The sequence below is a fragment of the Carettochelys insculpta genome, chromosome 5 (genome assembly GCF_033958435.1).
Source record: "Carettochelys insculpta isolate YL-2023 chromosome 5, ASM3395843v1, whole genome shotgun sequence".
Taxonomy (NCBI): domain Eukaryota; kingdom Metazoa; phylum Chordata; order Testudines; family Carettochelyidae; genus Carettochelys; species Carettochelys insculpta.
Window position 1 is genome coordinate 81278040 of NC_134141.1, and position 26272 is coordinate 81304311.

The following is a 26272-nucleotide window of genomic DNA, read 5'->3' on the forward strand; positions in this document are numbered from 1 at the left end:
ACAAACCACTGTAATCTCCTTCCCTTAGGCTTGCAGAAAGGGAAGGAGCTTATTTCTCAAAGGCTGTGTCTACACTAGCCCCAAACTTCAAAATGGCCATGCAAATGGCCATTTCGAAGTTTACTAATGAAGCGCTGAAATGCATATTCAGCGCTTCATTAGCATGCGGGCGGCCGCGGTGCTTTGAAATTGGCGCGGCTCGCCGCCGCACGGCTCATCCTGACAGGGCTCCTTTTCGAAAGGACCCCGCCTACTTCGAAGTGGGACTTCAATTTCAAAGCGCTGCAGCTGCCCGCATGCTAATGAAGCGCTGAATATGCATTTCAGTGCTTCATTAGTAAACTTCGAAATGGTCATTTGCATGGCCATTTCAAAGTTTGGGGCTAGTGTAGATGTAGCCAATGAGAAATAGACCAAAGGCAACTGAGGTTTTCACACTTGACCCACAATGTCAAAGACAGGGCACCAAAATTGCACCCCACAGATACTTCAAACTCACAAAACTAGATATAATGAAGATCTGTGATTCTATTTCGCACCCACCAATACTCTGAGAAGGAGAAACATCATATACTGTGTGCTAGACCAGAAAAGAAACTCACTCTTAATTTAAGTGGAAACCCAGACAATGGACTGAAGTCATTTTGACAAACCTCTAGGAGAAGAGAAGTAAAAACAGGATTCTACAAGAAACTACCATGTGACCACTAAGGAATGCGTGTGCGCTGCACCACTATACTAAAAATATCTGATTGAAGATGCAGACGTTACAAGAACTCCAGGCTGCTCACTGCATCCATATGAGAAAGAGCCTGTCTGCAGCCTAAGCCCAATCCCTAAATAGGAGCAAATGAAGTATAAACCCGTCCAGCCCTAGCGTGGGAGCCGAGGAGGCGCAGGCAGAGACGGCCAGCAACCAAGCACTCGCTTTTGATGGAAGTCCTCGGGAGAAGGCTGACAAAAAGATCGCTGTACCAAGAGCAGCGACGGCGTTCACAAATGGCTGGTTAGGCCCCTTGGCCTTTCTAAAGACTGATCCCCAGACTGCAGTTGAAAAGGCAACAATCCAGCAACGCCTCATCAGCGTCGCCCCCTGAGAGCAGAGCAACGTGGGACCTGAACTTCCGGAAGATGTCTAGTTGCACAGCAAATGTGAGCTCGTTGGCCAGTGTGAACCAGCAGGCGAGCGACCGCGCCGGCCTTGGCTGCTGAGACCCGTATAAGCCAACTGTGCGGTTCCGGAGCCTCCACGGAGGCTCGGAGACCAACCCCCGAGCAGCCGACTCCTACTAGGAGTAGCCGTATCCCTGACAACGGCTCCCACTTCCGGGGGTGTCCGTGCAGCTGCCGGCGACGCTGATCCGCATTTCGCGCCAGGCGCCTTTCCGTCAGGCGCAGCCGGTGCGCCTCGCGCGGGGGCCTCGCAGCGACGTGTTGGAGCCGCGGTGCATACTGGGTCTTTCTGTCGGCGGCTCGGGCGAGAGGTAGCAGCGCCATGGGTGAGTGGCCGACCCGGCAGTGAGCCGGGGGTGGCTCCTGGGCCCGAGAACAGGGCCCCGCCCCTGGCAAGGACTAGCCGCGCTTGTGCGGGGCTGGAAGCGCAGCTTTCTCCAGCCACTCCCAGGCCGCGCACTTGGTGGCTTCGTTCCCGAGCTGCGGGGGAAGTGCAGCCCTGTAGCACGCGGCGTTCCGAGTCCCGCGGGCCCGTCCAGCTCTGGGGTCGCCGGTTGCCGAGTTCAGCGGGGGCGCTTCGGGGACTCTGGGGGGAGCAGCTCCCGCGGTACCACGCTCGGAATAAGCCGCCTCCAGGCCCGCTTGGCTGAGCCGGGCGCTGGTGCCCTGTGTTTGCCGCGTGTGGGGCTGATCGGTTGTGTCTTTCTGTGTGTGTGTGGCTTAGGTAAGTGCCGCGGGCTTCGTACGGCTCGAAAACTGCGCAGCCACCGTCGTGATCAGAAATGGCATGACAAGCAATACAAGAAGGCCCATCTGGGCACTGCCCTGAAAGCCAACCCCTTTGGAGGAGCCTCTCATGCCAAGGGAATTGTGCTAGAAAAAGTGTGAGTAAAATCCACGTTTACTAATGATATGATGCCAACTTGCAGTATTTATTGTGCTCACCTTCTGGTAAGGTGGTTTTGCTCCACTTAATAACGTGATCAAAATATGTTTGGAGTCCATATTAACTTAGCCACAACTTTAGTGATGAGAGCAGGAAGTAACTCTGATTTCTGCGCCTTTAGTTTTTTTTAAAGTCATTCAGGGTAGAGTTTCAGGTGTTGTCTTCATTTTTGAAGTTATTGAACTATTACAGGTCCAGGTCATCAAATGGTGAATTTATACACAGTATTATACCAATAATTTTGTATATAAGCAGCTTTAAAGACCAGTGGTTCTGAACTGTATTTAGGATTCAGAGGACTGTTTGCAAATTGTGTTTTTAACATAGTGCTTTCTTATGTTTAGTAGGTATGAACTATGCTTGCACTTATTGCCACCTTTTTATCGAGTCTACTTTTCCTTAGGAATATGAGTCAGTATATATCTGTACTTGGTTTGGGGAGTAGCTATGCTCTGTATCTGACCATTAAAAAGTGGGTACCACTTCTCCAATGTGGGTATCTGCTTTCCAGAAAGCAGATATAAACTTTTTAGATTGATTTAAAAAAAATGCTATTAAAGGAAATTGTTTGTGATACATGAATTTACAAAGGAGTTGTTAGTCTGTTTGAGTCCATTAAAAGTTGTCTACATCAGTTGGGATTGCCATTTTAATCAGAACATAAGTATAGAGGGCTGAAAAGGGATCTGAAAAAACTATTTAGTCCAGTTCCCTATGTTGATGCAAGACAAAGTGTATATCAACACTATTACTGACCGATGTGGGCCATAAGACATCTTGTTTACTGTCTCCCACGTACAAGGTTGCCAAATTCTGCTGGTTTCTGTCCATGCTGGTTTTTTTCCTGCTGGTATTACCCAAGTAAAGTAAGGATATGTGAAATTGCTGAGCACCAGGTCCTTTCTTTGCATCCAGTCAAAGTGGTAATACAGTTCAGTCAGCACACACTGCAAATTCTAGATCTGCAAGCCCAGTTACCAAAATTACCCTGTCTTGGAAGATTATATTGGTTACAACAGTCTCATAGCCCACGGTGATGAAAGCAAGCCTAATCTGTTCTTTAAAAACTTTTAGTGATGGAAATTCCACTACTCATCTTGCATGTGTATTCCTGTGTTTAATTGTCCTTGTTTGTTAGTTTTTTACTGTTCCCAGATTTTTCTGTTCTCAATGCTAAACATTTACAGCAGACCCCTGGTTTACATGGAGTTTGCATTCTTGGCAGCGCAGTGTGCTGGTCAGTTTCCAGTCTTGTGTGAGCAGTGGAGAGCTACCAGCCAGGTTCCAGCTTCCTGCACCCACAGGAAACAGTTTCCTGGTTCCAGCTGCTCCCACTTCTCACAGGAGACAGGAAACTGACCAGTGCTGGCTCCCACAGTGAGGCAGGGAGCTGGCAACCAGGTAGCAGCCTAGCTCCTGGCTCTCTTCTAATGGTGGGTGCTGCGAAACTGACCAGCACACCACTGGTCAGTTTCCTGGCTCCTGCCAGCAGCAGGGAGAGAGGCAGGGCTTCTCCCTTGGCTTCCCCCAGCTGAGGGAGCCAGGGAGAAGCTGTGCTGCTGCAGCTGCCTGCCCAGCTTCTCCCAGCTAGGGAAGCCGGGTGGGCAGAGACTGTAGAGTGGCTTCGAGTTGTGCTTAACTGACATTAACATAAGTTAAGTGCAACTCAAAGTCATGCTTTTGAGGGGTTTACTGTGTGATTTTCCCCCACACACACACACTTTTCCTCAAAGGTAAGGTTTTCTAAATCTTTGCCATTTTTGTAGCTCTTCTTTGGACTGTTTCCAGATTGTCCAAGAAACGGGAGGCTTAAATCAGCTCCTAAGACTGGCTACGTTACTAGTTAATGATGCAGTGGGTCCTTTTGTTCTGTTTTGACCTTGAGTTTTCACAAGGGACATTTGGTTTCATGAGATCTCACAAGAAACATTGGAATTCAGAGGATTAAAAGTTGTTTTAAGATAAAATTGTATTTTTAATGCATTTGGTCAAATAAGTAACTCTCACTGTCATAAATATTAGAAGCGGCATTTTTCTTGTTGAATTTGAAAGCTGAATTCTAGTTGGGACGTAGCATGGAAACAGAGGGAAAAGAAGTGGAAAGAATCTGCAGCTGTTTCTCAGAAGAGCTGGTACACTAAGAATTGTAGGTCTTAATTTGAAGAGCCTACTCTTGGTTACAGTGCTGTTGCATTTATTAAACAAGCAGCTTCTTTGTGACACTCTACTTCAGTATAAAAAACTGCAAGGAATTTTAGACATTTACTCCTAAGTTAGTTCAGTGATAACTATGTATATTATACAGTGGGTGTCAGCAAATGGTGACTTTCAATTACAGCTCTGTTTCTTTTTTTCATTTCAGTGGTGTAGAGGCTAAGCAGCCCAATTCTGCCATCAGGAAATGTGTCAGAGTCCAGCTGATCAAGAATGGCAAGAAGATAACAGCTTTTGTTCCTAATGATGGTTGCTTGAACTTCATTGAGGTAAACAACAAATCCCTAAAACTTTGTTATGAATTAAACTTTTTTATTTGGGTTCTTGTTTGACTGAAAATTCTTCACATGTACTTAACAACATTCCTGTCTTTCATTCTAGGAAAATGATGAAGTTCTGGTTGCTGGCTTTGGGCGGAAGGGTCATGCTGTAGGTGACATTCCTGGTGTCCGTTTCAAGGTTGTCAAAGTAGCCAATGTTTCCCTCTTAGCCTTGTACAAAGGCAAGAAAGAGAGGCCACGATCATAAATTCCTGTCACGGGTTACTAATAAACTTCAGTTTGATAAACATTTTTCAAGCTCTCCATGGAATGAAGCATTGGGACACATGCTCTGGTGAACATTTTTTGAGTGTACTGGTAAAGTAAATTTGAGTTATTAGATGTGGAGTCTGGCTCAGAGAAGCAGAATTCTATTTCAGAGATTTTAAGAATCACCTAAGGATTATTACGATTGGATATTAAGTTTCATTATGTTTTTTTAAACCATTAAGGCAGAGGGCACTCAGGTCAAATCACTTGCTAGAAAACATGTTTAATTACAACTGAAAAATTAGTTGGATTTTTCAGCTAGTTTACTTGTATATTGAAAGCAGTTAAGGAATAATCATTTTCACAATTTAATTGTATTTTCTCCTGTTCGAGTCTTCTCACAAACCATTGGAGAAGGTAGAAACAGAGCCACTGGGTCTTAAAACTGATAGCCTTTTTAGTGAAACTTGTCTTTTTTGAACCATGTAAAATTTTTTTAGTGCTTGAAGACACACAACTGTTCTTTAAATGAAATTAAATATATCTCTCTAAATTTGGAACATCCACTTTTCTGCATTTTAAGTCATGTCCGCACTAGAAAATTTCTTATTGACCTATGTCTATATACCACCCCCACTGCAGTTATAAAACCAGTGGGAAACAGATTTAAGAGGGGACACTTCCACAGCTAGGTTGAGGCAAGGTAGCTTACCTTTACCTAGCCCAGTAATGTAGACCAGGCCCTACTCCTTAATTGGACAGTGCCCTTTATGAAATAGGATATGTTGAAGTGAGTGCAACACCATTTTTTTTCTGTGACCCAGGTATCTGTTTAAAGCTAGCATTGATGCGTCTCTGAAGATTGACATTGTTAATGAAAAGTATCAGAGAGGTAGCTGTGTTAGTCTGTCTTGAACAACAAGAAGTCCTGTGGCACCTTATAGACTAACGGATATTTTGGAGCATAAACTTTTGTGGGTAAAGACCCACTTTGTCAGATGCATGAGGTGCATCTGAAATGAAATGTTAATGAACGTAACTTGACTATTACATGTGAAAGTGAAGAAATTTTATTCCTGTTACTGTTTGACTGAGAAAAATGAGCTATTTTGTTCATTTAATACATGCAAACTTCAGCTTTCCCTCTGCATGTACTTTATAAAGTCACAAAAAGGTTGAAGAATCCAGAGATGGGAAATGAATAATGGGATCAGGATTTATTGATAGGCTTGTTGGCTTGTTTAAGATGAAGTAATTTTAATACTTTCTGCTTAAATTTTCTTGATGGCAGCTGGGGTATAACAGTTGTGCCAGCATTTTTCCTCTATCCAGCTAGTCAAACTAAATGTGCTTTGTACCACTGTGATCACTGTATGCATAGGGCAGCAATGCCTAGTGTCCTCCAAGGCAAAGCTCCAGAAGTAAAGTGAAGGGCCCTGAGGTTGAGATGTGGAGTGTTCGTGATTGCTAGAACCTGAATGCCTTGCTTTCCATCTGTAGTAGCCCAACAGAGGCAGCTGTAGGTCTGCTGTCAGCTCCAAGCATGTTTGCATGGGCCTTTCACCTCTGTTGCAGCACCAGAAAGGCGCCAGCCACAGGCAACAAGGGCCTGCCTTCACTCCAACAGGGCTCACTCTGAATACAGCAAACATGTCTAACTGCAGTATAAAAATGAAGTCTTTGAGGAGTGTGAACAAGCAAACAAAGGAGAAACTGAATAAATAAGAGGGCAGAATTGTCTCGGCTATAACAGTGGGGGCTTGAAAAGTTTTTCTTCAACTGTCATGGCCTCGGTAGCACCAGCTCTCTCAACATAGTTGACTTTTTTTAAAGCACACTCAGCTCCCAGAATCTCAGGGATGTGATGGGGAATAGGGGGGAATCTCAGCCACAAGTGAAAAAAGTATTTTTTTCCCTTGTGGCTATGGAGGAAACCTGGAAAAGATGGTCACTAAAAGCACAGACCTACACAGCTGTGGAGACGCCCTGGGATGGGCTGGTGCCAAAGATGTAGATGAGCCACCCATGTGATTGCGGGGCGCTCGGCTCTTGCTTGCCGAAGGCCTAGGGCTCACGCTGCTGCAGGGAACCAGCTCGCTGCGGCGCCGGGGGAAGTGGGAAGACCGCACCAGAGAAATGGAGCAGGCCCCTTGCCGCCATCGTGGGGCAGCCTTGGCGCTGGGAGCAGAGCACAGCCTGCCGCATAGTGCGGACGGGGTGGGGGGAGGATTGGGCCGGCCTGCGCCGTGGATTCTGGGAGTTGTAGTTTTCCTGGTCAGGGCTCCCAAGCCACGTGGGCCGTCTGCTTTCCCCGTACGTCAGGCGCACACAGGCGCTCTCGAGAGGGGTCCTTGCAGCGACGTGTAGGCGACGCGGTGTATGCCGGGTCTTTCTCTCGGCGGCTCCGGCCAGCACTAGCAGCGCTATGGGTGAGCTGCGGGTGGGCCCCGCACCGGCATAGCCGGCACCCGCTACTGGCAGGGGCTAGCCGCGCTTGTGCGGGGCTGGAAGGTCGCCACCTCCCGGGCCGCGCACTTGGTGGCTCCGCTCCCGAGCTGCGGGGGAAGCGCAGCCCCGTAGCACGCGGCGTTCCGAGCCCGGCGGGGGCGCTCTGAGTGCGGGAGCAGCTCTCGCGGTACTACGCTCGGAATAAGCCGCCTCCGGGCCCGCTTGGCTGAGCCGGGCGCTGGTGCCCCGTGTTTGCCGCGTGTGGGACTGATCGGTCGTGTCTCTGTGTCTTAGGTAAGTGCCGCGGGCTTCGTACGGCTCGAAAACTGCGCAGCCACCGTCGTGATCAGAAATGGCATGACAAGCAATACAAGAAGGCCCATCTGGGCACTGCCCTGAAAGCCAACCCCTTTGGAGGAGCCTCTCATGCCAAGGGAATTGTGCTAGAAAAAGTGTAAGTACCCCTCAGGTGCGCCTGGAGTTAGCTGGAGCACTGTCCCTAGAAGCAGGGGTGTAGCTATTTTAATTTCAGTGCAGCTGGGTACCCAACTCTGAGAGTTATTCATCATGCCTCTGTGGGCAGCAGGCATTGCTTCTGCATTTGTGTTCGAATCTTGAAAACTATCATGTGTAATTGTAAAATAGTTTTAGTTAGGCTCTGTTGACATTTAGAGTTCTCTGTGCTTGATTTCTGCACACACTCTTAGTTTTATTTGGATTTCTTCTGAGGGTATTTATACTCAAGGAGGAAGCCTTTGTACATTTGAAAGTTATGTTTTAAGAAGCTTTTGTGGTGAAAAAGTACACCTGGTTTTCAAAAGTGCTGAGTCCTCATGGTTCCGACTGAGATCATTTGGAGCTGTAGAAATTCTGAGTTTTTGAAAATCAGACTCCGTGTAAAAGTTCACTAAGAGTGTTTCATATTTATTTCTGGGTATTTTCTGAATAAAGTCTGTCAATTTACTAATTTGTGGGGTTTTTTTTTAACAAATTGCTGTTATGGATTAGATTAACAGCACTAGAACTATTCCTTGTTAAAACTCAGATTGTGAGGACTAAAGGACTAACATGCCTTGATGTTTACAATTCTGATTTAAATTGAAATGCTTATGTTTTACACAAAGTCTAATATCTTGCCTTGATTTTTCCTTTGGTATTTTCTCTGCAATTACCACCTGCTTCTGATGTCCCCTTCTCTTTTCCAGGCAAAAATCAGGACATAAAAATCTCCTGCCTGGGTTCCTGATGGCATTTTAAAACTTCTTATGTAGAAGGCTAGACTGTGCTTGTGGCTGTTCAAACCTCCAGGGTGCCATTGTACTTTTTCTAATTTGCAGTTTCATTAAGTTAGCATTTATCCCCATGGATACACTTCCCCACTGATTAAGTTAGCGTTTATCCCCATGGGACACGTCCTCGCTTTTCTTCCATCCACCAGTATTGGCTTAAATATTTAGGAAGGAAAGGGACCATTTATGGCTTTATTTTTACTTAGACCATGGTAGTAGACAAGCTGTATTTTAGTAATATCCAGTTAAATGTTGTGTTTTACAGAACTTTTTGAAAAACAGATACAGTTTACATTCTCTATCAAATAGAGGAGTACAAAGCGATCAGTGTGTTTAATGTAGCAATTCTTGATGTTCTGATAAGTGCTAGAATGGTCAAGCAAAATGTCACTAATGCCTTTTCATGTGTTTTCATTTCAGTGGTGTAGAGGCTAAGCAGCCCAATTCAGCCATCAGGAAATGTGTCAGAGTCCAGCTAATCAAGAATGGCAAGAAAATAACAGCCTTTGTTCCAAATGATGGTTGCTTGAATTTCATTGAGGTGAATACTTTATCAGGAAATGAACAACAGATGGCTGCTTAGCTTAAAAGCAAAAACTTCTCCCGCATATATTTGGCTGAACTGGGTGAAAGCAAGAGCAGGGCCAATGCCCGCTGCACTATAATAAGACAATGGGCAGAAGACATATATTAGAGGCGCTCTTTCATGTCCTTATCTGTGGTATGCTGCAAAGCTGGTCTCCTAGCTAATATTTTTCCTACCAAAACACTGAAGGATTAAAGTTTCACATCTTCTTGTTTGACCACTGTGCTTTCTGTTTTGTCTGGCCTTTCCTGGAAGGAGTTACGATTTGCTTAAAGGATGTGGTTAGATTTGAGATGCTCTTGTTCCTCAGACTAGCAAAAAAGATATTGTGTTTTAGACACATACATGAATCTGATATTGATTTGTGTAACTGCAGCGTTCCCTGTTTTTAATTCTAGGAAAACGATGAAGTTCTGGTTGCTGGCTTTGGTCGGAAAGGTCATGCTGTTGGTGACATTCCTGGAGTTCGCTTTAAGGTTGTAAAAGTAGCCAATGTTTCCCTGTTAGCCTTGTACAAAGGCAAGAAGGAGAGACCAAGATCTTAAACTGTTGTTACTCTGTTAAAGATGTCAATAAAAATTTACATCTAAGGACAGCTGTTAGTTACATGTGTATCATTTACAGTGTTTCAACATCTGTAGTGTCCTGTTTGCCACTTGCTTCTTTATCCTCTAATAAGAAATGCCTTACTGTTGACCAGGACTGAAGTCTCTTAATTCCATCAATACTTCTGTGCACTACTGTAGAATGTGTTACAGCTGTATTATGTAGATGTATGCTAAAAAAAATCTAGCTTTAGCCTCCAAGTGATACTGAGTCTGTGTGTTTTGAGTTAGATTAGAGCTGTTTGGAAAACCAGCTCTTCTTCTAGTAGAAAATGTCAAGGTTTTGTGGTGAAACTAAATCCAATTTTTTTTTTTCAGTTCTATGATGATGCTTCACAGCTATAGTTTGGGTGCTACTTACTTCCACTCCCTTCGATAAGATGGGTTCCCTGGTTGAACTGTTATCCCATGATGCATCACATTTTCTCCTTTTGATGTATATTCTGAAGTCCAATAAGGAGCTTGCCCCATAGAAGGGAAAGCAGGCACTATGATGGTACTTCAGAATCAGAATGATTTTTATTTTTTGAAAATTAACACAAAAAGAGAAGTTACTCACCATAGTAACGGTGGTTCTTCGAGATGTGTCCCCGTGGGTGCTCCACAATAGGTGTCGGGCTCACCCGGCGCTGCAGTTTGGAAATCTTCCAGCAGTTTCTCCTGGATCGCGCAAGCGCCGGCGCACACCGCCGCCCCCCTGCAAACCCCCAGCCGCGTGCGCGATCCGGTCCCCACCAGTTTCTTGACCAACTGCCTCGGATGCTCCTGAAAAACACTAGACAGAGATCCAAAGCGGGGAGGATGGGCGGGTGGTGGAGCACCCACGGGGACACATCTCGAAGAACCACCGTTACTACGGTGAGTAACTTCTCTTTCTTCTTCGAGTGTCCCCGTGGGTGCTCCACAATAGGTGACTACCCAGCAGTAACCCAAGTAAGGAGGTGGGTAATTGGTTTATGTGCAGCTTGCCCCCGAGAGGACTGCTGTCGACAGATGGGTATCTTCTTCGAATACCCGATGTAGGGCAGAATGCTTGGCGAAGGTGTCGTAAGATGACCAGGTCACTGCTCTACAGATGTCTTTTAACGCGATGCCCTTGAAGAAGGCTGTTGACGCTGCCACCGCCCTGGTGGAGTGAGCCCTGGGCGGGGCCAGCAAAGGAGCATTTTGAAACTCGTAACACATCTTTATACAGGACACAATGTGCTTAGAGATCCTCTGTGAAGAGAGACCTTCTCCTTTTGACCTGGGGGAGAGAGAGACTAGGAGCCTGTCCGTTTTCCGGAAGGACTTAGTTCTGCCTATGTAGAAGGCCAATGCCCTCCTCACATCCAGGAGATACAGGTGTGCCTCCTTGCTGGAGCTGTGAGGCTTCGAGTAAAACGAGGGTAAAACTATTGGCTCGTTAAGATTGGACTCCGAAGAGACTTTTGGAACAAAGGCTGGGTGCAGCCTTAAGGTTACCGCCTCTTTTGAGAATACTGTGCAGTGCGACATTGCCATCACTGCCGCGAGCTCACTCACCCTGCGGGCTGACGTAGTTGCAAGGAGGAAGGTGGGTTTTTTTTATCATAAGGAGACGTATGGGAACTGTGGCTAATGGTTCAAAGGTGGACCCGATAGCATGCTGAGCACCAAGTCCAAATTCCACGATGGTGGAAGCGGTTTCCGAGGCGGGTACAGGTTTACCAGCCCCTTCAAGAACCTGGTAACGATAGGATGGGCAAATACCGTGGGCCCTTCCTCTGTATGCCAAAAGACTGATATAGCGGCGAGGTGGACCTTTAGCGAGGATAGAGAAAGCCCGCCTCTCTTGAGGTCCAATAAGTATTCTAGTATTACAGGTATAGGAACGTCGAGGGGAGCTAACTGCTTGGCAGAACACCAGGCTGTGAATCGAGTCCATTTCTGCTTGTAAGTCCTCCTGGTGGAGGTCCTTTGGCTACATTCCAGGACTTGTTGTACTCCCTGCGTACACATGCTCTTTAAAGAGCTGAGCCATGGATTAGCCATGCTTGTAGGTGCAGACCCTGAAGGTGCGGGTGCACTAAGGACCCCTGAGCCTGCGTGAGTAAGTCTGGCACCACCGGTAGAGGGAGCGGTGGGCGGTCCAACATGCGCAAAAGCAAGGGAAGCCATTGCTGCCGATCCCAAGCGGGGCGATGAGTATCATGCGAGCTCTCTCCCTTCTGGCTTTGTGCAAGACCTTGTGGCAAACAGATCAATCTGGGGAAACCCCCATGTACGAAAAATGCGCCGTAGCAGATCGGAGCAGATCTGCCATTCGTGCATGATTGCGAAGTGCCTGCTCAGCTGATCTGCTTTCACGTTGTGAGCGCCCGGCAAGTACGAGGCTTTCAACGTTATGTTGTTGGCGATGCACCAATTCTACAATTGGACTGCTTCCGCACATAGGGCACGGGATCGTGCTCCTCCTTGTCGATTGATGTAAAACATAGTGGAGGTATTGTCGGTATTGAGTCCCGACTACTTTGCCATGTAGGTAATCTCGAAAATGTTTGCAGGCGTTGAACACTGCTCTGAGCTCCAGCATGGTTATATGTGCAGTGTCTGTTCTGCAGGGGACCAGAGCCCTTGCGTCACCTTGTCGCCGATGTGCGCTCCCCATCCTATGTGGGAGGCGTCGGTAGTAAGAAAACATAGAAATTTGTGGTTGGTGAAAAAGGCACCCCCACTAGCAGATTCTCAGGGTTTTCCCACCCCGCCAGGGATCTGCGCACCTCTGTTGTGGGCGACACCACCCTCTGGACAGTGTGGGATACCTGTTTGTAAACTCTCGCCAGCCAATGCTGCAGGCTTCACATGTGCAACCTGGCATTCTGTACCACAAACATCGCTGCCGCCATGTGGCCCAGCAGCTGTAAGCATGTTAAGACCGGCACCGTGGGGCTGTATGTGATGACTTGCACCAGTGAACTGATGGTGCGGAAGCGGGCGTCGGGTAGGTACACCTTGCTGTAATAGATTTTATGCGTGCCCCTATGAACTCTATATGTTGTGTGGGTTCGGACTTTGACTGTGCAAGGTTGATGACTAGGCCCAGCGAAGAAAAACGTGTCTGCTGTGACACGTATCATGCATGAGACCTCTGCCTTTGAGGCCCCTTTTAGCAGGCAGTCGCCCAGATATGGGAAAAATAAACACCCCGTCTGTGCAGGTAGGCCGACACCACTGCCAGGGTTTTAGTAAAGACTCTGAGGGTCGAGGAGAGGCCGAACGGAAGAACCCTGTGCTGGAAGCGCTCCTGGCTGACCGTGAAGCGGAGGAAGCGCCTGTGTGCCGGGTGGATTGTTATATGAAAGTAAGCATCTCGTAAGTCGAGTGCTGCAACCCAATCTCCATTGTCCAGTGCCGTGAGTATCAAGGCAACTGTGATCATCCGAAAACGTTGCTTGCGCAAGTAACGGTTGAGGCCCCAAAGATCTAAGATGGGCCTCCAGTCTCCTGTTTTCTTCTCTGGTAGGAAGTAGCGTGAATAAAAACATTCCCTGGAATTATTCCGGCACTCTTTCCACCTCCCCTATGAACATAAGGTGATTCACCTTCTGCTTGAGCCTCGCCTCGTGGCAGCGTCCCTGAGGTGAGGCCTGGTGGGAGGCTTCGTTGGTGGAAGCAACGAGAAGGGGATTGCGTAACCCGTGGCTATGATCACCAGCACCCATTTGTCTGTGGTGATCTTTTGCCATTGGGAGTGGAACGGTCTGAGGCGATGATGGAACATGAGATGAGAGTGGCATTGAGCAAGGGTATTGATAGTGCAGCCCCAGACATACCCGTCAAACTTGTTGCCTTTGGGCCTGACCCGAGGGCGTACGGCTTTGTTGAGAACGTCGCCTCGGAATTCTGTACTGTTGCTGCTGTTGATAGCGCCCTTGGCTGTAGCCCCATTGATATTGAGCACGCTGTGGTTGTAAGCGTAGTGTCTTTGCTGAGGATAAAATTTTTCCCTCGTATGGGGGAGTATAAATGCCCAAGGTTCTACGTGTAGCACTCGAGTCCTTACGGGAGTGAGGGACCGAGTCGGTTGAGTCTGCAAACAGCTTTTATGTATCAAAGGGAAGGTCCATGATCTTCGCCTGTAGGTCCCTCGGGATACCCGACATCTGGGGCCAGGATTCTCTATGCATGACCACTGCTGTAGCCGTTGAACGTGCCGCCATGTCCGTCACGTCCAGGGCAATCTGGACTCCCGTCCGCGATGCTGCGTAGCCCTCTTGAATAATCGCCTTTAACACCGGCTTTTTGTCTTCCGGAAGTGAATCCATGCGGGGAGTAAGCCTGGAGTAATTATCAAATTTATGGTTTGCTAGGTGTGCCCATAATTTGCCATTCTCAATAGCAGGGTAAAAGAGGTGTATACCTTCCTGCCAAAGAGCTCTAGCTTCTTAGCATCTTTGTCCAATCCCCCCGATTTGTACTGAGAAGCCTTTGACCTCTGCTGGGACGACTCGACCACCAAAGAATTTGGTTGTGGGTGACTGAAGAGGAACTCCATGCCCTTTGCCGGGACGAAGTACTTCTTATCCGCTCTCTTGTTCGTAGGAGGAACAGAGGCCGGAGTCTGCCATATAGTAATGGCTGACTCCAGAATGGCTTCATCCAGCGGAATAGCAATTTTGGACGAAGCTGGGGGTCTCAAATTTTCCAGGATTTTGTGATGTTTCTCCTGCATCTCTGCCATTTGAATGTCTTGCGTGAAAGACACGCTTTTAAACAGCTCCTGAACCTGTTTAAGGTCATCTGGGGGAGAGACATCCCCAGGGGCCATGGCCTCATCTGGGGCGGGTGAGGAGGAACCACTAGGGTAAACCTCCCTCGAACCCTCGGGCTCCTGTGGTCAATGATACACTTGCTCGCTGGAGAATTGTGAAGGAAAGTCTTGGGGTTCTAAAATTAACTCCCCTTGAGACAACTGTGTTTCCGTCCCCGATCGGGAGTGCCCACGGGGGTATTGAGCGGCCGGGGGGGACCTGCCCCTGGGTGTAGGCCTGTGGTGTCTGTGTCCAGCATGATAAGGACAACCATGGCAGCATGGGCAAGGGTCCAGGGATGGAGACCTAGACCACTCACGGGGTGTGTACCCCCGATGTCTGGGAGAACGAGACCTCCGCGATGACACAGATAGAGGTGAAACTGGCTTGTGATAGTACTCCAGGGGATCCAATCCCAGAAATGATGAAGGTGGCCCAAGCCATGGTGACATTGGTTGGAAGAATGGAGAAGGAGGTTCCGGATGGGCCGGTGGAGACACAGGCCTTTGGTGCAGCGTGTGTATCACAGGGGGAGGGCTTGGTGCTAACAGCAGCGCAGCCCTGTCCGGAGATGGACTGCAGTGCCGGGCTTTTGATTTTGCCTTGCCCCTCCCCTGCGGGGCCAGCACCTCCCTCTTCCGTGCCGGGGATCTCGGTACTGCTGTCAGCGCCGCACTTGGCACCGTCAGCTGCAGTGCTGCGCGGGTATCCTCCAGTGCCTGCAGGTTCCGCTTTTTTGCCTGGCGCCCCTGCACCGTGGGGGGCGGTGCCACCTGTGGCGGTGCCACCGGGTCCGGCGCTTGCCTCGCTGACGCTCTAGGCGCCGCACGTGCTGGCTGTTGTATAACCGGAGGCTCAGCCTCTGCCACGTGCGCTGCCGCTTGTCTGACTATGCAGGTGGGGGCTGTGTGCTCCGCTCGTCCTGCTCGCTGCAAACGCCAGCAAGGATCGAGCCAGGGAGAGTTTCCTCCGTTTCTGCACCGAGGGGGTCAGAGAAAACTGCCCTCCTCTTATGCAACCCAGAGGGCCCTTCTGCGTGAGGCTTCTCCGGCAAGTCCGGCTGGAGAGCCTTATCAACAAGAGCATTTTACGCCTCATCGCTCTGTCCTTCCTGGCCCTGGCTGTGAGCTTAGGACAGTGAGAACACTTCTGGGTAGCCTGTGATTCCCCCAGGCATTGGATGCATTCGCTATGCCCCACGGAGGCCGGCATAGCTTCATGGCATGACTCCCGCTTTTTAAAACCTGAAGAGGCCATTGCGGTGAGTCCTTTACTGTTAATAGGGTACTTAGCACTTAATCCGTGCCTTTCCACCCCAAATAGTGATCACCGGCCTGCGGGGCAGCGGGCGGCCTAAATGGGCTTCACGTCCGCCCTTCTCTTCTCCGCTCCTCTCTTTTTCTTTTTTTTTTTCCTGATATTCTCTTTGTCTTTGCTTTCTCTCTCTTTTTTTTTTTTAATAACCAAAAACAACAAATGACACATAGAAAAAAACCACTATTTAATCTGACTCTGGCCTTAGCCTGAGTAGATTCCGTCTGCAGCCGACGGCGGTTGAGAAGGAACTGGTGGGCACCGGATCGCGCACGCGGCTGGGGGCGCGCGGGGGGCAGCGCGCGCCGGCGCATGCGCGATCCAGGAGAAACTGCTGAAAGATTTCCAATCTGCGGCGCTGGGCGAGCCCGACACCTATTGTGGAGCACCCACGGGGACACTCGAAGAACCTGGCAATTCCCAAGGAAGAATTTTTTTGGTGAGGAAAAATAAAACCATAAAACAATTTTGAAATATTTTCAACCCGACCCAGTTAAAGCACAGCTAAGAATAGCTTATTGAAATAAGACTTCCTTTCAGCCCGTTAAGTAAGCTTAGCCATAGAAAGAAAGCAAAGAAGCGGGACTGCTAAACAGTGAGGAAGGGGTAACGATAACCTAGATTTGGCACAACACCCAAATGAATATTTTGCCTCTTTTATCTTTAGGGAAATGGCAGAGTAAGTAATAACAATATGGAAGTAAAATTACAACACATGAGGGTGGAAACCAAACTTAAAACAGCTTTATGGGACCAAGATTCAGGGGTTGGGGGGAGGATAGTCTTGTATAAAGAATATTAAAGGAACTGGCATGTGACTTTGCAAACCATAGCATGGATTTTTAATGGATCCATAAACTTGGGAGCTGATACCATGGGACTGGAGAACTGCAAAGAGAGCACTTATATTTAAGTAAAGGGAGGAAATAATCTGTAAAACTAGATTCCTTGACCTCAATTGTATGCAAGGTCCTAGAACCCATTTTGAAAGCACAAATAGAGACCTCAAGGTACACAGGGCCAGACCACTCTGATCTCTCTGAGAAGGTAACTTGATTGTTTTAGAGAGAGGAAATTTGTGGTCAAGTATTTGACACAGTTCCACAGGTTAAGTTAGCAGGAAAAGATGATTAATATGAGAATAAAAGGTGGGTAAAGAACCAATTAAAGGGGTGACTATAATAAGTCATACAGAAAGGTGAACTGTCAGGCTGCAGGGAGGTTACTAGCAGAGCTGCCCATGAATTAGTCCTGGGGCCAGTCCTAACCTTTTCATTAGTGACACCTGGTCACAAAGTGTGTGTGTGAAGAAAATTTGTGGAAGATACACAGTTAAGGTTATTGCCAGTACAGAGAAGAATTCAACTATCACAAAAGAAAAACTGGATAACTTTGAAAAATGGAGTAATCAAAATGGGACAAAATTTATATGATCTTGCACTTTGAAATATTACTTATGGACTAATAATTTCTGCTATAAGCTGGTGGCTTATCATTGGGGAACACCAAAGAGGAGAATAAAGCTATGCTAGGGTACATCAAGCAAGGTATTTTCAGTAGTAACAACAGGGAAATGGTGGTGCTATTGTAGAAGGCACAGGTGAGACCTCATCTGGAATCTTATGTGCAATTCTGTTGAAGAAGTTCAAATTCCAACTGGAACAGGTGATGAGAGGGGCTTCCAGGATGATCAGAGGAACCTCTCTTACATGAGCAGACATAAAAAGCTTGGTTTGTTTAGCCTAAAACAACAAAGGTTGAGGGGGAAGATACCATTGCTCTCTAATAAATCAGAGCAGGAGAGGAGTTATTTAAGCTAAGTGCCAATGTTGGCACAAGAACAAATAGATATAAATAGCAACAACTTCAGCGTTGAAACTAGATGAAGGTTTCTAACCATCGAGGTCGAAAGTTCTGGAACAGCCTCCACAGGGGAGTAGTAGAGGCAAAAAATGCTACAACTATACTTGGTAAAAGTTCTTCTGCAGAGGATGGTGAATTATTACAGAGAATTCTTTCCCAGGTGTCTGGCTGGTGAATCTTGCCCATGTACTCAGGATTTAACTGATTACTGTATTTGGGGTTGGAAAGGCATTTCCCCCCAGCTTAATAGTGTCAGAGCCAGGAAGGCAGGGGTCAGCTTACCCTGCAGCATGGGACACAGTCCCCATGCTGGTTTGAACTACAGTAAATGGAGAATTCTCTGTAACTTGAAGTCTTTCCCATAAAGTTTGCAAGACTTCAGTAACTCAGCCACAGACGGTAGGTCTATTATAGGAGTGGAAGGGTGAGATTCTGTGGCCTGTAATGTGTACGAGGTAAGCCTAGAAGATCCATGATGATTCTTTGTAATCTTAAGAAAAGATGAGGCAAGACTTATTTTCTGTAGAGCCCATATTGACTTGTACCATTCGTATGCCTATCTTTTAGTTCTTTATTTAATTTGTATCCTTTCCTATTATTTTGTCAAGAATTGTCAAGCTAAGTAGTCTATTGCTGTGTTATCTTCCTGGTTGTTTGACTACTGGCTCGACATTAATATTCTTGAAATCTTCTGCTTGCCAGTATTTATTAAAAATTAAGTCAGGCTGGAGATTTCCTCAGACCACTTTTTTAAGGGCTTCTGAATACAGGTTATACAAGCATGCTGATTTAAAAAGTCTGTATTCTATTACTATTCAACATGCAAGACACTGATTTAAAAAGAGTTTATCACATTCTCTTTTTGTTGCTAAGGGACTAGACAGGATTATCTCATTACATGATATCAGGGCATCCTACATCTTACCAAGTACAGAAGTATTTAATACTTATTCCTTTGATTTGACTTAAACTCTTGTACTCCAAGAGGAACATCTGCAAGTCTCCTCCACTTCACTCTGTCTCGAGACAAAATTTCTAGCTGACTCCTGGAGTACCCCAATTGTTGCCCTTCAGTCTCAGCAGATCGTCTCCACGTTGTCTGAGGTCTTCCTCTTTTGCGTTTTCTTTCCGGGTTCCACGTGAGAGTTTGACGGACTATGCTGGATGATGGTTTTCTGAGAGTGTGGCCTAACCATCGCCACTTTCTTCTGTTGATTTGCAAGTCAAGTAGGCCTTGTCCTGCTCTGTTCCAAAGCTCCTCATCTGTGAACCTGCTACACCAGTGGGAGCTACAGCTCCTGGAAGAGTCATCCAAACTGGACAGATCAAAGGATAGAGAGCAGACAAATTTGGGTCACCTCTCCCTGAGGTAAAAGGGGCTGGTTTAGGGTTAACAACCTTATCCATTTAAAAAAAAAGGTTACAAAAACATCTATAAAGAAACCTACTTATTCCTTCGCTACACCAATATTAATTCTACCATCCATCTCTGGTAATGAAACTATGTCATTGTTGGTTATGCAGTTAGAAAGCACATCTGAAATGCTAACCTTCACTTACAAACACTGTTGTAAAACATTGTTAGTGGTGGGACTGACTCATGGAACGCTGCGGTTAGCTCATCAGGAACCTGAAGCTTGGATCCTACTCTACATTCATGGAATATCAGTTGGGTTTTTTAAACTCACTATTCTGGTTCTGAAAGAACCACTAAGAATTTGAGAAGAACCCAGAGATACTGAGGAAAACCATCTCAACACCAGCAAGCAAGACAGGTACCTAAAGGAAGCATTAAAGTGGTGTGGCAAAGGTATTCAATCAGCTAAATGTAGCTGGTAAGATTTCCTAGTGCAGAGAGCTGTCATGAGCTGCTTCTGCCACTAGATGCTGCTATTGGTATGATGAGGGGAAAAAATTAAAAGGGGTGGAAGTCTGAAAGCTAGAAAGCTCATTAAATGCAGTTCAGTGAAAGACCTCTTCAGATGGTTGACTCTAATTTTTAACCAAATGACGCAATGCTCTGAAGGGCCAAGTATCCCATTCCCCTTACAGCATTTGGGCACCTGAAAGCATGTTATAGAGAAACAAACAAGCTCCCCATCCTGAAGTGCTCACCATCTCAAGGCAACATATAAAGAAAATCACAAACAAATTTTTAAAAAGGGGAGGGAAGGATTCAAAGAGGCAGAACATGGGAAGAACAATAAAATCCAGGGGATACTCAGTGAGGTATGTGTATATTGAGCTATTTTTTCTTAAATCAGCTGTCTTAACTCCTTGCAGGCGATGCAGCAGGAGTGAATCTGGAGGAAGGATTTCAGAGGTGAGGAAGGTGGGTTTGGCACACGTAGTGTGGAAGAAGGGGCCTCAGAGGTGGGAATGGGAGAATGACACAAAGAGGCATGCATACTAATATTGCGTTTCAAGTTGCATTTCAATTTGTTTAATGAATCTATTTAATTAGGTGATACAGGCTAAACTGGCACACTAAACTTGTGAGTTAGGAAATGGCATTAGGATTTGTTCAGAGAATGTGTGTATTCTGCTAGCTTGGAAGTGCTCAAACTTGTGTTATTTGGAAGAAAGTCTGCTGCAAAAAGGTCAAAGCCCAAATAAAAGAATACCTCAGATATTTAACTTTCCCATAAAAATGGTTTTACATCAGGTAAAATTTACAATGACCCATTTTTAAAGACAAATCCCTGCAAACAGGAGTTGCTACAAATACAGCAAGAAAGAAGCCTGGAAAAGAGAGAACTACAGGTTGAATCTCTCTAAGCCAGAACTCTCTCATCTGGCAACATCTGTAATCCAGCACAATTTTAATTAGCCAGACAGCCACTTATCACGGGTGTAGCCAAGTTTCCCAGGGTCCCATAAAGTTTGTTTACAGCCACCTGTCCTGGCTCTCAGTGTTCTGTGCTGTTACTTAGCTGTAATTTACACCTAAATGTCTTCCAGGAGATAACTAAGCAAAGGAATGCTGCTAGACAATATTGACCTCCTGTGGTCTAGCAAATTCTCTTGTCCAGCACTGGTCAGGTCCCAAGGGTGCCAGGCTAAAAAGGTTCAACCTTGTAACTGCACTTTGCTGTGTGATTCTTTCATGAATGCTAATCAATGCTGCTGCATTGTAAAGCAGGGAATGTATAAACATTAAAGCAGATGGTTGACCATAGCAAGCGACAGCTAACTATACAATGTGAGAGAATGAACCTCACGAAAGCTTGAAGAACATCATCTCCTGCATCTGGCTTAGGTTTCACTTGGCCCAGTAAAGCTTGGCTACAGTCTACCAGTAACAGTTCAGGATTACATTTTGAATCAGGTGCAAGAGGGAAAAAGAGATGAGCTCATTTCGACAGTCTGCCAAATCTTCCTTCCCATATGCTCAGCCTGTGTGCCACCCTGCTTTCAGCAACAGCCAGTAACACGAGTTTCTGCATTTCAGTCTGCTGTACGCTAAAAGTAACATACTGAAGTTGAGGGGATGAGAGGTTGATTCAGCCAGCTTCCTCCTGTGTAACCCAAGGATGTGAGTCTCTGTTGGCGAGAATCTGCCCACAAGGGGCTGCACAGACAAAGGGGTGGGTATGAGCAGACCATACAGCCTGCCCAATTAGCACTCGGGCCCACCCAAATCTGAGCCTGTGAGAATGCAGAATCTGATGTCCAAGTAGGTTGAAGTACAAGGAGACTTAGCCTGAGAAGTTGGCTCTTGGTCTAGATGAAGAACACCACGTTTGGCAGGGACTAATGTAGATAGCAGTAGCCAGCCTGGCCCACCATCCAGTGCTGCAAACATCTCCTAGCTGCAAACATCTCCTAGCTCCAGACAATTTTGGAGTGATCCACGCCTAGCACAGATCCTAACTGGCACCCCATCTCAGGTTTAATTCAAGGGATGATGGGATTGCCTGTTTCCATGGGCCTGCCCAGTTCCTGGGCTCTGTGCACTCAAATTCCTTCTCAGCACCCTACAATTCTGCCCCATGACAGTTAAATAACTATAATATGCAATAATAATATGTACAGTGTAGTAATATACAAAATACATGATTTGCTGTGATCTCAGAACTTTGGTCATTGCCCGTCCACCATAAGCAAACTTCCCTTCCTAGCCACACTACTGGCACAGACTCTGTTCTGCCAATGAGCATGAAGCTTTTCAGCAATGACTAAGAAAGTGGGGCATTGGCAAATGAGGGCACTGAATTAGTGTCTATGCCTATCTGGTGCCTGCTGGTGTGGCTGAGGTAGAGCAACCAGAGAAGCAAACTACCTGCTCTCCTGCAGACAGGGATCTCCCAGGTGAATTAAGTCCAGTGTGTTGCTCTAGCAAAGATACAAGAGAAAAATCCACCAGTGTTGCAGAAAGGGAGGTTGTGTTCTGACAGGTTTGAGAGCAGGGAAAGGTGTACAAGGAGGCTGTCTATAAACACTGTCCTCTTATCAAGCAAGTGGATGTTCTCTCCAACTTTCGGTTAAACATCCTCTCTAGTAAGTCAGTTTTATCAGTGCCTTGAATGCTTAAAGTGAAAGTTTCCTTGGAGTTTCAAAAAACAAAACTTGGTTAACAGCCTAATGAACAGAGCATAGAACCATCCTACTCCCACTAACGCCCTCCTCCCTCACAATACTTTCCTGCAATACCTTCCTCAGGCTGGTCTTTTAAAGTTAGCAGACAAGCAGCTGCATCTATAAAGTAGGCAGTAGGAACTTCTAGCTATATGCTTCTTTTCAGCAGTAAGCACCTTTTATGACTTCCTTTTCTTGCTGCTATGGGGAGGAATCACAAAAATGTTTTTAAAAGCTGCTTTTTTTTTATATGTAAGACATTACTCTAAGCTACACATTTCAGACAACAGAACTAGAGAAAAGCCTGTAGGAACTTCACAGTTTGCATTCAGTAAATTTTATCCCAGTATAACAATATTTCTTGTGGGGACTAATATTCTGTGTAATATATAGGGCCCTACCAAATTCACAGCCACGAAAAATGTGTCATGGACTGTGAAATCTGGTCTTTTATATGCTTTTATTTTATGCTATACAGATTTCACAGAGGAGACCAGCATTTTTCAAACTGGGGATCCTGACCCAAAAAGGAGATATGAGGGGAGGGTCACCGTTTTTTTAGGGGGTTTGTAGTATTGCCCCTTTTACTTCTACACTGCCTTCAGAGCTGGGAAGCCAGAAAATGGTGGCTGCTGACTGAGGGCCTGGTTCTGCAGGCAGCAGTGCAGAAGTGAGGATGGCAATTTTGCACCATACCATCTTTACTTTGGCACTATTCTGGACACTGGCTGCCTTCAGAACTGGACTCCCTCTCAGTGGCTGCCACTTTCCAGCTGCCCAGCTCTGAAGGCAGTGCTACCACCAGCAGCAGTACAGAAGAAAGGGTAGTAGTACTGCAATCCCCTGACAACAGACTTGAAATCTTCTCATTCATTTCTGGTTCAGGACCCCTAAAATTAAGATGCCTTCACATTTCAGATTTAAGTAGCTGAAATAATGAAATTTACAATTTTTAAAAATCCTGCAACCATGAAATTGACCAAAACGTAACATGAGTTTGCTGGAAACTCGTAATACACATTGAAATGTAAAAGTTTAAAATAACATTAAATCATAGCTGTGCCAACTGGCAAAGAATTAATGTTCTAACTTCATTCTTGGAAATATATCACCGACATTGAATGGAGTTAAAACAGGAATAAATTTAAGTTACTTGACCACATTCTACTTGAGTGTTGCCCAGCGTCAACTGAAATCAATCAATTTGATCCAAAGAATATATCTTCCATTAATAAAAGCAAAACAAATGTTTTTATTGGAGCAAACTGAGGGTGAGTTCCAACCTATTTATGCCTGGATACAAAAAAGGAGTTTATATATGTAGAAGAGTGTTCCTGCCTCCCAGCGGAAACCAAAGACAAACTGCAACTGATCACATAAGGCTCAAGATAGTCTCTGATTCTTGTAATCAAAGGCGAGTATTGGTATCGTCCTTTAAGAAGAAGTCCCCAATAGTAAGAGTCCTCATACAGGTTGAACCTCTCTAGTCCTGCACCCTCAGGACCTGACTGGTGCTGAAACAGAGAATTTGCCGGATCACAGGAGGTCAATATTGTCTAGCCAAATTATCAACACTTCCAATGTTTAGTGGGCTCTTAGAAGTCATTTTGGCATAAATTAAAGCTAAATAACAGCACGGAACACTGAGCAGTGGCTGTAAACAAACTTTATGGGACTACGAGAAAATTGGCCACAACCATGATAAATGCTCATCTAGCTCACTGAAGTCATGATGGATTACATATGGATGTTGTTGGACAAGAGTTCCAGCCTAGACAGGTTCAACCTATATTTCTTTCCAGATACGAAACTTAGGTGATTTAAAACTGCTTAATAATTGAAAACTTTTCTGTAGAAGTGACCTAAGCTGCTAAAAGCTTACATTTTTTGGAATACAGAATCTGCAACATACTTGCAAATATATATATATATTTATTCAGGATTTTTGTGAGCAAGTGAGTTAAATGTTTTACAAGGTCACTAGATTAATTTATACTGAAATGTTTTGTTATTGTCACCTTAATCAAAATTCACAGGATTTTTAAATTGTCTTAATCCCCCATATATTTGTTTTTTGATGCTAAATGTACATATAAGTTAAGAGATGTCTGATACATTTTGTCACATCACTCATCTGTGTGTTCTACTCACCCAGTTGCTAAAATGCTCCTCATTATCTTTGCATTTTCTATAGCGTGCATTACCATAGTATCTAGGCAACTGTGGGAACACTGCCAAGATGCTCTTGGTTGGGATTCAGAAGGAGTTAATCAGCCGGACATGAAAGGTCTTCATATACTGGGAACAGTTTGCCTTTCAAAGCAGGTTCAGAATGGGGTATTAGTAAAAGATGCTGCTGAGGATATACTGGGAGGTGCAGAGAAGTCCCTGGTGTAGCTAGTCTGCAGTTAGTTCTGCCAGGACAGATCTGAAGTCAAAGACAGTATTGCCATATCACCTCCAAATCATCTTGGGTCTCGTTTACAAAGATAAAGGGAAAACAGTGATGTACAATGGGGACTGTTGTGTTCAGTACTTTTTTTCTAGGGGAAAAAAAGGTGCCACAACTCAAGGCCCCTCTCCGTGGCCCCAAACTGCTGCCAGCTACATACACAGAGAAAAAGCACAGTCTGACCCAACCCAACACACATGCAGGCAAACCCTCAACTCACAAAATAGCCATATGCCTGACACAAAACAAACACACACAATCCCAATACATGAAATGTCCATAATGCCCAACGCAACACACACTCAGTCCCCATACACAAAATACCAACAAGCCTTACACAAAACGCACTCCTCTAACCCAACCGCACAGAACAGAGCCCCAAATACACGCTGGAACACAAACATACATGTCCCCAGCCCCACAAACAGCAGGGCACAAACCCACAGCCGCAGACTAGCATCCCTGTCCCACACCTCCGACAACACCGCACCAGTATCCACTGCTTCCAGCCCCTCAGGACACCTGATCAGCGACTCCCTGCACCAGCTGCCCAGCCAGGGACCTGCTCCTGGGATCAGGGATGTGAGCACCAGGCTGTGGCTGGAGGACGGGCACCAGGCACAGGAGAGAAGCGTGGGAAGCGGGGAAGGAGCAAGGGGAAAAGGCAAGCTATGGACATGGGGAGGAAGGGAAACAGGTAGGGTGGGGCACGGGGCAGATTAGGGACAGGGTGGGCTGAGAACAGGGAGAAATGGGCATAGGGCACTGGGCAGGGTGGGCTGTGGGCTGAGAAAACAGAGCGGAGGGCACTGGGCAGGGGGCTGGAGACTGGCAGCGCTGGGGCCTGGTAGGTAGCTGTGGCCCTGGGCGGTGGGGGGGGTTGGGGAGCTGCAGGAGTGAAGGGGAAACAACCACCCCCCACCAGGCACAGGTGCTCCCCACATGCAGGGTGAAGACAGTGGTCCCTAGGCAGCCGCCCCCTTTGCAATGCCCCCCAGCAAGTCGCTCCCCAGCTCCTGTCACAGCCAGCAGTCCCTGGGGCGCCTTTCATCTGCTGCTTTGCCCCCTTCCCCCCTACAGCCCCCACCTACCACAGCCTTAACCCCTCCCAGCCCCCAGGGGCCCCAACCCCCCACCAGGCTTTACCCCACCCCCAATCCCCAGAGGCCCCAACCTGCCACGAGACTTAACACCACCCCCTGCAGCCTCAACCCCCCTCATTCATTCCCAGGCTTAAATTCCCCGCAGTTTTAACCTCCCTGCAGTTCCAAACTGCCCCCCTCCTACCTCACACAGGAGCAGTCAGTGGCTCCACCACTCTCCTGCCCAGAGCAGCTCCCAGCACGGTGCGGCCTAGCCATGCACAAGCTGCCCAGAGTGGTTCCCAGTGCAGCCTGGCCCTGTGTGAGCTGCCCAGAGCGGCTTCCAGTGCAGTTCAGCCATGAGTGAACCACCCACAGCAACTCTCAGCGTGGTGCAGCCTGGCCATAAGCGAGATGCCC

At 46.6% G+C, this 26272-nt stretch overlaps 2 protein-coding genes across 2 annotated transcripts; both read left to right on the forward strand.

Moving 5' to 3' along the window:
• Positions 1 to 1386: 1386 nt before the first annotated feature.
• LOC142013140 (small ribosomal subunit protein uS12) lies at positions 1387 to 4905 on the forward strand. Its single transcript, XM_074994216.1, has 4 exons — positions 1387 to 1499; positions 1898 to 2057; positions 4482 to 4602; positions 4715 to 4905. Exons 1-4 carry the CDS (start codon positions 1496 to 1498, stop codon positions 4859 to 4861), a joined length of 432 nt encoding a protein of 143 aa, XP_074850317.1. The 5' UTR covers positions 1387 to 1495; the 3' UTR covers positions 4862 to 4905.
• A 2281-nt stretch (positions 4906 to 7186) lies between these two features.
• LOC142013141 (small ribosomal subunit protein uS12) lies at positions 7187 to 9781 on the forward strand. The gene is made up of 4 exons (XM_074994217.1): positions 7187 to 7292; positions 7606 to 7765; positions 9021 to 9141; positions 9585 to 9781. Exons 1-4 carry the CDS (start codon positions 7289 to 7291, stop codon positions 9729 to 9731), a joined length of 432 nt encoding a protein of 143 aa, XP_074850318.1. The 5' UTR covers positions 7187 to 7288; the 3' UTR covers positions 9732 to 9781.
• The last annotated feature ends 16491 nt before the right edge of the window (positions 9782 to 26272 follow it).

Excerpts from the sequence above, each read along its gene's own strand:
- LOC142013140 (XM_074994216.1), top strand. Across the intron at positions 2,058-4,481 it reads GGAATTGTGCTAGAAAAAGT|TGGTGTAGAGGCTAAGCAGC; the intron begins GTGAGTAAAATC and ends TTTTCATTTCAG. Across the intron at positions 4,603-4,714 it reads GTTGCTTGAACTTCATTGAG|GAAAATGATGAAGTTCTGGT; the intron begins GTAAACAACAAA and ends CTTTCATTCTAG.
- LOC142013141 (XM_074994217.1), top strand. Across the intron at positions 7,766-9,020 it reads GGAATTGTGCTAGAAAAAGT|TGGTGTAGAGGCTAAGCAGC; the intron begins GTAAGTACCCCT and ends TTTTCATTTCAG. Across the intron at positions 9,142-9,584 it reads GTTGCTTGAATTTCATTGAG|GAAAACGATGAAGTTCTGGT; the intron begins GTGAATACTTTA and ends TTTTAATTCTAG.